This window comes from Thunnus albacares, chromosome 3 (genome assembly GCF_914725855.1).
Source record: "Thunnus albacares chromosome 3, fThuAlb1.1, whole genome shotgun sequence".
NCBI lineage: Eukaryota > Metazoa > Chordata > Actinopteri > Scombriformes > Scombridae > Thunnus > Thunnus albacares.
Window position 1 is genome coordinate 33,610,778 of NC_058108.1, and position 15,228 is coordinate 33,626,005.

Here is a 15,228-nt window from a genome sequence, read left to right on the forward strand (position 1 = left end):
GTGTGTGTGTGTGTGTGTGTGTGGGGGGGGAGGGGGTGTCATGTTCCTGTACTACTGTAAAGGGTGGAGCAGAGTGTGACCTTGTCCTGTCCTGTCCTGTATAAAAGGAAAAGAGAGAGTGGAGGTTGTGGTTTGGGTGTGTGAACCAGATCTACACTTCACTTGTGCAAATTTGGCCACAGATACTTTCAAGAGGAGTTATTTGTTCCGATAACAGATTCCCTCGTTTCAGGAATTTTCTAGTATTCAGTGTCCATATCTTGAAAGAAAATTGAAAATGCTGGTTTCGACCCAAATGCACAAGTTTGCGTAGTGAGTTATTCGTCTTATTTTGCACAATATACAGTAAACATAACCAAACATGGTGACCTTTGATGAGGCTACTACATTGTTCATGTTAAAATGACGACAGAAAAAGTGGCAACCCTTGTTTTTTTTTAAGCTTTCTACCATAAAATGTTTGTTCAGAGCCTGCTGCAGATGTGTAGCATCAAAGTCTCTGCGCAGTACCCACACTACATCTCTTCTGCAGGTGTGTGTGCACGATCCCGGGAGTTGCAGGAGTCGCTATCGCTTCCCAACATTGTTGTGGACACTGTGGACAAAACATTGTAGAAGAAAAAAAGCAGGAAATACCGCATGTGGCAGTTCAGTTCTTTGTTAAAACTGTCAGTGGCTTTATGTCTCTGTTGCACAGTTTGCTCGTCTCTACCTCTTCTTTATAACCACGTTGGTTATCTGGTGTTGTCTGATTGCTGGTATGTTTTGGAGGGATGCCGCAGAGGAAGTGATTGCGCCACAGGTACCACACGAGCCAATCGTCGACAAGGAGGCATGTTCGGTGGTCGCAGTCTAACGTAATAGTGAAAGTTTGCGAATGCGCACACGTTTGTGAAGCCCCACACAAGAAGCATGCGACTGATGTAGCATATACTATAAGCACCAAGGATGGGTTCTGATAACTGGTTCTGTTTTGGATCCAGTTCGTGGTTGGAAAAATCAATCAGCACTAGAAAACACAGGTTGTAGGTAACAGCTTCTCTTTTGTATTGTTGCTAAGTGTCGCTGTCACAACTTCAATTTAATTCAATTTACTTTAATGAACACAGAGCTAAGATGGTGGAAATGTTGAAAGGTAAATCTAAGAAGATACAATAAGAATTTTGAAAGGATTCGATTTGATAAGGGGATTTGAATTTGATAAAATGCTATCAAACCTCCATCCCTAATAAGCACTGTGCGATACTACAGACTACACTGGAATTTAAACACTTACAGTATCAGTTTTCTAACATACGTATCTCATCCTCTCTGAAGTCCCTGTAGACTCGGAGGGTAGAATTACATAACACTGGTTATTCAGACATGCACATAAGTAACTTCTCCTTTTTTCTCTACAGTGAAATTGGCAAAGTCATAATTTTGACCTCCTGTTACTGCTGAAATTCCACTGGACACGTGCAGCGGAGGTCGGTGTATTCGGTTGACACCAACACACACTGAACACTGGCCTTAAAACCTTGTGGATGATGAAAATAACCCCCTTGTTCTGCACAATGTTACACAAGAAGGCAGATTGCTGCACTAGAGTCAAGAAAATTACACTTAGGTGTGTAAAACATTCTCATAATCTCATACGATTGCACAAAAGTAAAATTTTTGGAGGTCTTGCTGTCTGAAGATGGAGGAGGTGGTGGTTCTACGGGATTGAGGGAAAAGCAGAGGCAGGGGATTGGCTGGGACTAAGGGAGGGAAGGATGGATGGAGACGGATCATGGCGGGGGGTCCAGGATCACTCCCTGGATGTGTGTGAAATTACCCTGACAGTTAGACCGCACAGGCAAAAAACGAGCATCAGGAAGGAGGCAGACGTGGAGCGAGCAATGACCTGCGCGTTACCACACACGACAAGCATGTACGAGGTGTAAAAAAAAAAAAAGAGTCTGAAAATACCAGCTGCAAAGTGGTAAACGCTCATAAGATTTGTTATTGGGTAATGAGCAAGAGAAGGAAAGACACACAGGGGGGAAGAGATGAGCACGGAGACACAAACACAGCCCTGATGAGGCGTGGTTAATTGAGTTTTGTGCAGCATGGCGGGGTCAAGGGTCAGCTGAGCGACAGACTCCCCTCGAGTGGCGACTCTTCCAAACAATAGCTCATTAAAGCAGAACGCGTCTCACTCACTCACACACACACACACACACACACACACACACACACACACACAGCCTCAGTGGGCAGTGAGGCAGTTGATCCGCTCAGCTCCTTCTCCACCGTTAGATCTGACATGGAAGGGAGGGAGGGGGGGGGGGCAGCTCAGTAAGATGATGAGATGATTGTGTGGTTAGAGAGAAAGAAACGTATAAGCCATACAGTAAATAGTCAAATCCCCTCTGGGTTGGTACAGAAAAGGACTGATGATGTTTGAATGTGTCAGTATTATCAGATCAAGGTAAATCCAGGTATTAGTCACAAACAGGACTGGGTAATTAATCGAAAAGTAACTGAAAGTGACATTATGACTGGATAACCAACCTCATATCAATGTGTTTGATAAATTAAGGCTGTGTACCTGCAGTTTAAAGCGATGTAATTAATCAGACGTGTCCAGTTAAGACAAAATGACTCAAGTGTTGGAGAAAGAGGTGATGAGAACAAGCCAGTACAGAAAAAAAGAAATGTTTTTGTCGGTCATATGGGCACACCTTGGCTTCATTCAACGTGATACAGGACAGAGCAAAGCTAAACGAAAATAAAGTGGGAAAATAGCGAAGTAGCAGAGCTTCTTGGGAGTGTGCAGTGTGCAGAAGAGAGAGAGAGAAAGACGTGGTGAGACTGAGCTCAAGATAGTCTGTTGCACAAGCTTTTGTTAAAATAATGTCACTGCAAGAGATCCGGCTAATAAGATAATGAGATAACAAGTCAGAAAAGTTTTATTCAAATCTGTAAAATGACTTATTTTGACATTCGCATTGTACGTTAAAGTTTACGTGCACAGTAGTTTTCCAGTTATGAGCCTTTTCCTGTCTATATGTTCCTGTTTATATGTTTTATTGTTCACATCCCTCTGTTATGATTGAGTAACATGAGTCAGTTCTTAATCAAAACAAGCTCCAGATTTATAAAAAATAATCAAATATGATACAAAGCATGGACAGAATTGTAACATATAATAAAATATAACAGGAAATATGATACATAATATGTATCATAATATGCCTTCAATGGCTTCCATCCATATCTGGTTTTAAAAAGCCTCTGAAAAGCTGAAACACAAACACACACAGAGAGTGCAGCAGGATACAATTGAGCACACATGTGGCCAATCAATGCAAATGGCTATTGTTAATCTGCTGATCAATTCAGCATCTGTGCTGGATGCAGAGACCAGTGAGGTATGAAGACACACAGGAATAATAAAAAAAGACACGCACATCCCAGTACCAAGTAAAATGGGTGCTGGATCAAAAAAATACCTCCCAGAGGTTAAAAAGACAAAGATACGCAAACCAAATAGCTTTACAGGACATTTCTGCTGCATGACGTTTCGAGCACGAGGAGCCTCCTCAGACTGCTTCTGATACATACAGAGCCGCCATCTTAAATACCCATATTTAACAAAACACACCAGGTGTAGATTGCCATCAATAATGTGGAAACCTTACAATATTTTACATATACATGAAATTTTACAGATTTTTGTAAATACAATACAAAAGATATAAAAAAAGAACTATACATGTACCCCCAATGGTTTGTACTCCAATAAAGGACTAAATAGACTAAAATTTGGTGTGCGGATTTTTCTCTTTTTCAACTCTGCGAGGTATGAAGACACGCACACATGCTAAACATGAACAAAATCCTTCTTTCCACACAACCACAGACAGAGAGAGAGACAGGCAGAGCAGTTAAGCAATATACAGTTTCAGACGGTCTCAATAAACAAGAATGAAACATTTTTCTGCTCCATCACCTGTTTACTAAACAGAATTGCAATCCAATCCCATCTGTAACCTTCATCAAATCAGGTTTCTCTGATCTGAACTACGGTGGATTTGTTTTGTCAAGGTCCAAACTGCCTGATTAAAACAGAGCCAGCTCTAATAAATAAATGCGCCAAGAACCAGCTTGTTTTAACAAACAGAGTTTAGAGACTGAAATCAAATCAGAGTCCAGTTCTTGTAAGTTTAACTCAACATGATAGATCTTTACACCAGTCAAAAACAAATGAAGGAATGTAAAAATAAGAGCTTCAGTTTAGACTTTAGTTTGCTCGCAGTTTGTTTTTATTATTTATGGTGTTTCTGAGTGCTAACCGCTGTCTACCACATGTCAACAACACCATGTCACTGATGCAAACCACTTAAAGCCAGACTCAACCAGTTGCAGCTTCAGAAATTTCACACCAGCACTTCCAGTCCAACTTGCGTCAACCTGCTGGTGCAATTTAACCAACCTGGTCGCCAGAATAAAACATTGGCATTGTACGTTTCTGCAAACCACAGAATTGTTGAATATATACGTTTCAACACGTGTAATACGTAGCATATTAACATTTCAACAAAAAGTATCATATCAACATTTCTAAACTGATGTAGTTCACATGCAATCTATATGAAATGACTTTCCTATTAGGAGGAGAAGGAGGGTTGGTGGATGGTTTGTAAGTTTCTTGGCAACAAGTTGGAAATCAGCAGAGTACGGTTCAAGACCACCTAGAAACCACTGCCCGCTTCCCATTTCAACCAACAAAAGCGGGTGTTTTTGGTGAGACATCGGGACATTTTCAGCCGTTTTTATTTTATTTGTTATTTTATTTTAACCCAAATCATGATCTTTCCCTAACCCTAACCAAGTGGTCTTTGTGCCTAAACCTAACCAGACCTTAATCACAGCATTGTCACACCGTAAAACATCATTATTCAACAGATAGAAATGTAAATATGCTACGTTTGTAGAAATGTTGATATGATACGTATTACACGTGTCGTAACGTATATTCAACGTTTCTGTGGTTTGTGGGTCCCAGCTGGGGACCTGTGCTTTATGTTGCACCTCCCTCCCTCTCCCCATCCTTCCAGTCCCTACAGTGTCTTTCAATTAAAGGCAAAACTCCCAAAAAATACTCTTAAAAAAAAGTGCCACAAATATTTTAATGTTACGACAAGGTCAGATCTTTCTAACCTCTGACATTTTGTTGTTTTACAGCATGAAACTAAACTGTAACAGTATACAGCAATGCTAGCTGCTCTGTGAGGCTGTACTTAGGCAAAGAGTTGCTTTGAGCTAAATGCTAACATAAGCATGCTAACATCACAGTGATAATGTTGATACGCTAATGTTTAGCATGTTCACCATCTCAGTTAAGCGTGTTAGCATTCTAACATTTATTTGTTGGCGGTAAACTCAGTACCTCAGTACAGCTGAGGCTGAAGAATTGATCAGATTCCTCATATATGTTATCAGTCGATCTATAATATTGTCATCCTGTTTTCATACTGTAATTGTGCTGTCTGGTCTATTCTGTAAACACATATCGCACGTCTGGCCATCCTGAAAGAGGGATCTCTCCTCTGTTTCTTACTTTTTTTCCCCCGTGAAATGATTTATTTGGGGAGTTTTGCCCTATTTGAATCGAGGGTCTAAGGATAGAGAATGTTGTATGCTGTACAGATTGTAAAGCCCCCTGAGGCAAATTAGTGATTTATGATATTGGTCTGTACAAATAACATTTACTTGACTTGATAGGAATGTCTACGGTTTTTAACCAAATTCCTGCACAAATACCTGGAAAAATTACAATTTTAATCTGATAATGCTAGACTTTATGGCGGTGATGGATGAAAATTCCTGATAATTCCTGAAGAGGACACGAATGTCTGTACCAAATTTCATGGCAATCCATTCAATAGTTGTTGAGACATTTCAGTCAAAACCACAAATGTCAACCTCATGATGGTGCTAAAGTCAAAGTCTGTGGGCGTCATCCTTTGGGAACATGAATGCTGTTTTAAGAAAAGAAAGAAACACAGCTGTAAAACTCATTACCTGTAGGTAACGACATTGACATGTCTATGTCTGCAGGTCAAAACTGCTGCTTTGGTTACCTCGGTATAGGAGGCGCAGGTTTCAACTACACATTGTACTTCTCTTGGAAAATGACTTATTCATGATCCTGAACACATTTTCAGGACCTTGGTTTCATTATTTTCGCACCAACCTGCATTAAAATAATCATGTTTGCACCTCTTCAAACAACGCAAAGGAGGGAAATCAGTACATCGACATTTAAGTGAACTCTAAACATCTCAAATCGAAAGCAAAAGAATCACATTGTTTATAGCTTTTTAGAGCAGTTTTGTCCAAAACGTCTTTCTTTGTTTGGTCATATGAGAATAGAGCAATCAGTACAAGATGTTAGATGAGCGTGAGGTTTCTTGAGACCTTTCCAACCAGCCCTGGAGTGCTTTACTTGGACCAAGATTTGACCATGACCAATATCCCACCCAGATATTTGGTATATGGACCTAACAGCGGCAGCAAATGTTGCTCAGTAAAAAGTCATTTCCTGACCAGGCAAGAAAATTACTGTTTTCAAGCAGTTTTTATTGATAAATGACAGCTTACCTAAATTCTACTCTGGCGTGAAATATTACCAAGTTCCAACTAGACTCCACTGCAGATGTAAAAGCAGTCTTAGTTTTCACATGTCTCCTCCATTTCCCTCTCTCTTTCTCCTGTCTACAACACCACTTTCGTGTTATTATTCTTTACTTTTTCACCTCCATCCTCACTCTTTCTGTTCCTTCAAGTATACCTGCCCAGTTCTTTCTCTGAACAGTCTTCCTCCCTTCTTTGCCATCTCCTCCTTTCTCCTATTCATTCTCCTCACTCCCTCGTTCTCCCCAGATGCAGCACAGTGGATGTGAGTAATATTAGAGACCACACACACACACACACACCCACTCAGGTCTAATGACACTTCATTAGCGGCATCTTTCCCGCTGAGGGACTGCGGGGGAAATGGTAAGATGATTATAAGAGATGGACAGAGAGAAAGAAAGACAAAGGGAGAAGCTGAGGTGACAGTCATTGGTAGTGAAACTGAGAAACGAGGTGTGTGTGTGTGTGTAGGACAGAGACAGCGAGGGAAGGACTGGGAAGTGATCACGAAATGAAAGAAAATAATCCAGCTACTAAGGGTCAGTTTATTTAAATCACAGAAAACATATATTCCCAATTACATCTATTGGTTTCTAGATAGATGAATAGTTTTGGTTTTAAGATTTAAAGATACTTATGGGATTAATTTTGGTGGAATTGCAAACCATCCAACAATAATGCCCACCTGAAGTAATCAGTCCGCCAATACAACAAACAGTTTCGATGTGATATGCAAATACATCATTTGCATCATAAATCACAGCTTTAGCATGACTGTATTTCCTGTTTTTTTGGAGTACATTTCTTATTTTTGGTTTACGATTATTCTTATTTTTCTCAGATTTTCTTTTCACTTCTGAGCTCCATCTTTACAGTAATTGGAGTAATGTTCAAATGGCAGGGATTATGTGTGGTGTAGCTCTGCTGCTCATCTATGGTTCCCATAAACTTCCCGTCATATCCTGCCAGAAACTTTGGGAAGTGACCACAGAACCCTGATGCTATTTGCATTCAGGCAGTAGCCTTCCCTATTAGTAGAAATTAAAATTATTTCCTCTGTCAGTTCTCATCACTCACCTGTATCTAATCTCATCTATATATCTAAGTTAATACATCTATAGTACTCCAAGTTACTGACATTTATTGTGAGCAAACGCTAGCGAGCTTGTTAGCTTACTTGCTATCCTGTTAGCTGCAGTGCATCCATGCAGTGGTCTTAACTTAATTGCCTAGAAGGTTATATGTCATCTGTAGTAAAGTTTCATAAATGTGTGATTAAAACCAACATGGGAAATTTTTATTTCAACATTTAGGGAGTGTTACTCTGGGAATGCCAGCAGCATCAGGGTTCTGTGGTCACTTCTCAAAGTGCCTGGCAGAATATGAGCAGTGGAGCCACACCACATTGAATCAACAACCCATTTGAGAAAATCTGAGATATACCATAAAAAACTGAGAATTGCAAAAACTAAAATAAGAAACACAAACCAAAAGACAGGCAACACAGTCATACTGAAGCCTTCTTTACATTGAAACTGTCATTTTTTGTAATGAATTTTGGGTTCCAGTTATTGTTGGTTATTGGAAGGTTTGTGTTCCACATTTGTTTGCTTTTTTTTTTATTAAACAGACAAAATTAATCCCATAGATACAGCCACCTCTTCAATATAATGGATGGAATTTAATTTGTGGTGCTTTACAACACTGACAAACTAAATTTGAAAAACTCAACAGCAGCATGTCTTTGAAGAAACCATGTCCAGGTTCCTCAGGATAATCCATAGACCTCGCTTTGGATAATTTCCAAGTTCCTGATGAAAAATGCTCACAGTGAAGTCTGTGGATTATCCTCCGTAACCTGGAGACTGTTTCGGGATGATATGTTACTGCTGAGTTTTTCTAAAGGGTGAAGTCTTTGCCACTTTGTGTACAGTGTTGTCATTGTACAGACTGGCAAAACTTCTTCTGCAATTACAGTTCTTGACAGTCATATTCTGAATTAAACATAGTAGGTTATATTTAGGCAATTCAAAGGAAAATATACCTGCATTTCTGTTAATCACACTGTGGAGTCTTGCAGGTCCCCACAAGGCAAAAACAAAAATTTTAGGGTTAAGGAGGTTTTGGTTAAGGTTAGGTTTAGTCTCCAGGGAATTACTGTATGTCAACGCAATGTCCTCATTAGTGAAAGTAACAAAAACAAGTTTAAATATGTGTTTAGCATCCAAGTGTATATGTGGCACATTACCTAGTTTCCTACTTTCTACCCACCGTGTCAAGCGCTAATACTAATCCTCCTCACAGTCATTTAGTCGCGTCATTGGCAGCTACACACACACACAAAGACGCAAAAAAACCCTCCCATATACAGTATATAAATACAGACACACATGTATAGGATACACACACACAAAACACATGAAAGCATGAAAATACTCTCCAAGACAAGAGCACACAAGTAAATTGATGTGTTTTTCTCAGTAATTCATGCCCAATTTCTATAATGATGCATTCAGGATCAGAATGAACACGCATACAGTCTGAGTGTGTGTTTTTGCACTTTGCAGTGTACGACTGCTGTATGTACGTAGCTCTGGGTCTAATGGGTTGAGTCATTTGTGTTCAATCTGTCTCCCTCTCCTACTCTCTCCCTTCAGAAAGACACAGATAAAACATCTGGGTGTGAAACAGACCTCGACCTGCTCTTTCTCACACTTACTCCTGAACGTGCAAACACATGCTGACATTCGGGTTTGTTTAAAGATTCCCACTTACTGATTTTATGTTGGGTTCGTTCAGGGTCAGGTTAAACACGTCAGTGACAAACTTTCAAGCTGCCAAGGTGGGAAAAAAGTGACACCTGTAGCAAAGTTTGGCCTCTTATGAGCACAGTGAACGTTACTGTATTGGTATGTATGCTGGGTGCTCTAAAATAATGCTGTAAATTTAAAAAAAAAAAAAAAGTGACATCCAGATGAGATAAGCACTAGTTCAGACTTCACGCTATCTGCAAAAAGACAGGTCCCATACTTAGTTTACATTTACCATATTGCAATGGTTCCCAACCTGGGGATGGGACCCCTAAGTGTTCACAAGATAAACCAGAGGGGTCACGAGACGAACAGACAGAGAAAAAGAAAATCATTTTCTGCTACGCAAAACTGCATTTGTTTTTACCATGATTTTCACAATAAGATACTGCTTCTTTTCAAGGTATTAAACATTAAAAGCTTTGGGAACCTCTGCTATAATGTATTTTATTAACATTTTATTTAATGTTTAAGGTACCTGAATTATAAAATATAAAAATGATGATGAAAATCTGATGTTTTTTGACCAATTTCTTGTTTGATCAGTCATTACGTAAGAGAAATTTGAGGCCTTAAAAATATTACATGCAAACAATGAAGAAGTAGTAGTTTAACTTAGTTTGAAGGACTATTGTGCACGATCCACAATCAATCTGCATTTTCTCTGCAGTTTTTCTTCATATTTTATTACTGAGCTTTCCATGTCACAAGAGGACCTTCTTTAATGTAAACCGCAGTAAAGAGTTTATTGTTGGAGCAATAAACAATACGACTTTTGGATGAGTGGGGATATAAAATCTGAGTGAAAATGAAAATAAGGTCTGGATCAAAAGACAGGAGCTATAGATTACAGTACTAGAGGAGGGTTCTCCAGTACCTGTGCATACACATCTTTCCATTTCACCAACTTTCTCTGTCTCTCTTTCGTTCACCCTCTTTCACACATACATTTTTCCTCTTTTCTCTGCTCAAATAACCATGCTCATCAGGGCCCAATGGGGCATCCATTTTTCAGTGTTGCCATGACGATCCAACAAGGAGGGGGGTGTTTAGCTTGACTGGTGCAGTCACCTTGATAAATGACCCTCTTATTGCCGGCTGTCTCCCAGGGAATACTGTACACACACTTTGTCTTTCTTTATCTTTCACACTCACACTCACACACACACTCCTCTCACCCCCAGTGGCTAGCTGTCCAGCTGACATACGCACACACACTCAGATCACTTTACATGTTAATTGGGCGACAAGCCCTTTAACAAATAGCTATTTAATGAGTCACTCCTCCTCACTGCAGGGCAGGGCCTGAGTCCGTGTCTACAAGACGGTAGACTGTTAGAGCTCTGGGAACAGGAAACCATTCAAAGGTGAAAAGGTCACACTTGCTATGTTTACATGCACGGAGTGACCGGTCAATGGTCATACTCTGGTGTAGGGCTTATTGTTTTTAAAGGGTCAGTTCACACCAATTACAAAAAGACATTTTTACCCATTTGACCCCTGGCGGTATCTAGCCATGCATATTGAGATGTGGAGAACTGTCTCTTAATATTTCTGTCATCATCCCAATACAATGTAGTTAAGTGGAATTTCAACTACAGCTGTCGAAGCTCTGAAAAACAAAGCAGCAAGGAGTTTTTCCAAACCCAGTGTTACTCTTGATTATTGATAGACCTGACTATAAACAGTTTACACTGGAACTACTTTCCATAGAAGGAATAGTCCCTATGAAGACTTTTGACAGCATATTCTGAAGAGTATCCTAAACACCATGGATATTGTGGAAAGATTTGTTGCCCTTTAGATTTTTTAAATGTATTTTTTAATGCTTTGAGGAAACAGTATTCCATCCGCCCCCATTGTATTGAGACGGAGGCAAAAAATCTCTGGACAGAAACAACCGGCATGACTAGATACCACAGGTGGTCCATGTCTTAATCTGCCTTTCTGCACGGCCAGAACCTGCAACTTTTATGCTCACACCATACGAATCAGTTGACCGGCCATGACTCACACACTGAATGTAAGCACATAACCCTCTGGACTTGTTTTGTTCAGTGATAATTCCAATAAAGTCTTCGACAATGTTGACAAAAAGAAAGAAAGGCAGCTTTACTTTGCGCAGTTCTACTATGGATGGAAAGTAAGATGGAAAATAAAGAACATGGAGCCACAGATGTCTAGAAGATGCATATAAAATGATCTGTCCGTCCTGCTATAAAGTTCAGATTTATATCACAGAAGTCTCAAGTCAAGCTACAGTTTTAGCCACAACGTGTAAAATACTACTTAAATAATATTATACAAGCCCACTAAAGTTTAAAACGAATATTTTGACAGCATAATGTGGCAAATCGGACCATGGAACAGCTCACACTGCAGGCAGTTGCCCAATATTTCTGCCATGCTGGAAATCCAACCAATCATCAGACAACCATCTGACAGAAATTCATCCCAATTCTAAAATTAAGCCCAGTTAACCCAAATTGTTTAATCCTTACAGTCTCTACCCGGCTTAAGACTTCTGACACCAGTATTATGTTCAGTTTCTCCACCCTGTCAATTATTGTTACTGTGTCGACCAAAGGGAACCTTCAGCTGAGGAACAGTTACCATCTCAGCGATGTAAAAAGACGAATGGGCAAGTGGTTCTGCAGGCTCAGAATTTTTTCCAGGCCATTTCTCTTTGACTGGGAGCCCAAGCTCTCATCCCCGATCATAAAGCTATCAGCCTCAGAGGGGGAAAACATCCTCCACGCTACAGTAAACCGGAGAGGAGGACGGATAATGTATCTCTGCTGGCACCCCTGACAATCATCAATTATTCACACACAGGCACTCTAGAACCTGAAATAAACACACACACACTCGCAATGTACAAACACATACATGTTCATCCTGCACTGGGAGCTCCATACCGTCTATACAGTGCGGTACATTCACTTAGAGAGGTGCAGAAACAAGTAAAGTGCTTCCTTACTTATATATATACTCAGTGCAAACGATGCATTTCATATTCTTCTTTATATTTTTAGATTAGACTACTGTAATTAATCTCCAGTACAAGGTTTTAAGATATCTGTGATGTGGCTTGCATATCTGTGCCCATTTTTTTTTTTTTTTTTTGATTGCATCTTCCTTCACTTTGTGAATAATTGGCAAAAAAGTAGATATAGTCATAGGAAACCCCGCTGGCTTCTTTCTAGAGCTGCACCAACCATCACATATGGAGAAATCCAGTGTAGAACAGGCAGGGAGAGTAATTTATACACCAATAGAGGCATCAAAAGTGCCCTGAGATAACTTTTTTTATGATTTGGTGCTATATAAATAAAACTGAATTTCAGCAGACCACAATTCAGTGCAGCAACATTACATTAGATTAATGAGTGTTTCTTCGGTTATCGTCAAAAAGTATCGGACACGTAGGAAACCATGTAGATAAGGTGGGTTGGAAATAAAAAATTAGTTGCAATATGTAGATTATGCAAAGCAATTTTCCTTTAACTGCTGTTACATGTGTTAATACGATCCAAGTGCTAGTTCTGTTATAGGAGTTGGTTAGCGGTTGGTTGTGATTCCTCAAAGTTTAATCAAAAATAAATCAGTAGGGCAGCAAGTATAACCTTTCAAAGTTTGAAATATTGACTTAATTACAGCAGCATCGGCCAGTTCCCCAAGTCACTTGACTACCGGATCTGCAGAATGTCTTAGAATACAGTATATATTAGTTGGTTTCACATTCAGACAACTTTTTTTTTAAATGCTGGACAAATCAGTCATCTGAATTCTCTCAAATAAACTGTGGTGGAAAATGTTTGAATGATGATTTGGGACCCGATATCATGAGTTGGCACAGTCGGTCATATCAGCAGCTTCAATATGAATTAAACAAATTGTATTCAGTTGTCGTGTATACTGCAGCAGGAATGCAATTTGTTGCATTCTGCACTGTGATGTTTTACTTTCAATAAACTTGGCTTAAAGGAAGAGAAGCAGCTACAGAGGAACCGCATTCTCCCTTGTAAGTTGAAACAAGATACAACAGAAAACAAGAATGGAATAAGAATAGAGCAAAGGGGAAGAGAAGAAGAGGATATGCTTGTTTTTTTTCTCTCTCTAGCTGTTAATGAGGGATTTGTACAGAACACGAGATAATGTGAATTATTAAAAGACGAAGACTCAAGAAACTTACAGACGTGATTGCGATTGGGAGAAATCACGGCAATGAGCATCGATGCCGCAGAGCAGCACTGGGAGTCAAGTGGAGAGTCAAAGTGTGTATGTGCATGCTTGTGTGTGTGTGTGTGTGTGTGTGTGTGTGTTATGAAGTTAAACAGTCTACTTGCAAAGAGAGCAGGAACGAGCACGAGAGGAGAGACACACCAACGAGAGTGTGACAAGCACACAGACACAGTACTGTGAAATAACTGCTCACAGGTTGAGTCGCACTGACAATTAGATCAACCACTACACGCCGATTTGCACCTCAACACGTAGAAACTCCCTCCTTCCACTGTTTTACACACATTCATCTTACTGTATACAGACAAATATAAGTATATGCATGTTTTGATTATACTTCTGAGGACCTTCGTACTCTAATCTATAAACCTAAACCAATATCCGCGTCTTAACCATAAACCTGGATTCACATCGCTCCCAGAAAGAAGCAGCAATACGCTGTCACTTTGAAGGATTCCCCTCTGACGGTGATCATTTGATCCTTGTAAGTATAGAAAACACATGAAGACACACACACGTGGTCAGTGTATGATTACTCACAGCCTCTCAGTCCCTCTGGGGATGTTTTTGGGTACGGAGTGGATCCCCAGGCCATGGCAGTCCACTGTGTTCCCCAGGCAGCTGCAGGAAGCCGGGCACGCCTCCGCACCTCCTCCCCGTCCAGCCAGCAGCACCAGGACGCCCCACACCAGAATCGTCTGCAGCCCAAACCGGGGAGCCCGACCCGGGGCCGCCACCGCCGCCATCCTGCCACAGCCTCCCGGCCCTTCTCTGTTCCTACTTTTCCCAGCAGGCATCCTGCTCTCCTGCGGCGCTCCACGACACTGCAGAAACCGGCCGACAGATCCTATCCCTCCCTTTCACTTCCTTCTCCCTGGTATGACTGACCACCACTACCACCAACTACCACCAACACCACCGGCACGACCTCCTCCAGAAGTGGACTAAAATGCTTGAAGAGGCTGAGAGAAGAAGAGAAGAACAGCCAGGTGAAGTTCAGCTCGGACTGAACGGCTGCCACTTGATCCCAGAGTGGCCTTTCAAAGAGAGAAAGAGAGAGAGGGGGGGGAAAAAGACAAGTATATCCTCTTCTTCTTCTTCTTGTCCCTGGCTTTAGTGCTCCCTCCTAGTGGCTTTCCTTCTTCTACTCTCCTGTGTGTTCTCTGCTCTCTCTCTCTCTCTCTCTCTGCTCTCTCTCTCTCTCGTGCAGCCGTACAGTGTGCTTGCCTCTCCCCTCCACTTTTCATTGAGTCATTGTGCACTGAACAGTGAGCCACTAGAAAAAAAAAAAAAAAAAAAGAAAGGGGGGGACTCCCTCACTCCCTCTATCTCACACACACACAGAGCAATCATCCATCAAAAGCTTTTACAAATAACAGCAGCGAGACTCCTCCCACGCCCCCCCCCCCCCCCCCCACCCCCCCCACCCAGTCACACACATACATGTACACACACACACACACACACACACACACACACACAGCAGCAGCACCCGGAGTGAACT

At 40.8% G+C, this 15,228-nt stretch overlaps 1 protein-coding gene across 1 annotated transcript in view; it reads right to left on the minus strand.

Annotated features, from left to right (window-relative positions):
* Positions 1-14,692, minus strand: part of LOC122973464 (slit homolog 1 protein-like) — an 80,181-nt gene extending 65,489 nt beyond the window's left edge. Inside the window, exon 1 of the mRNA XM_044341018.1 lies at positions 14,265-14,692. Coding sequence (XP_044196953.1) covers positions 14,265-14,521 — 257 coding nt within the window. The 5' untranslated portion in view covers positions 14,522-14,692. The remainder of the gene's footprint in view (positions 1-14,264) is intronic.
* Positions 14,693-15,228: the final 536 nt, after the last annotated feature.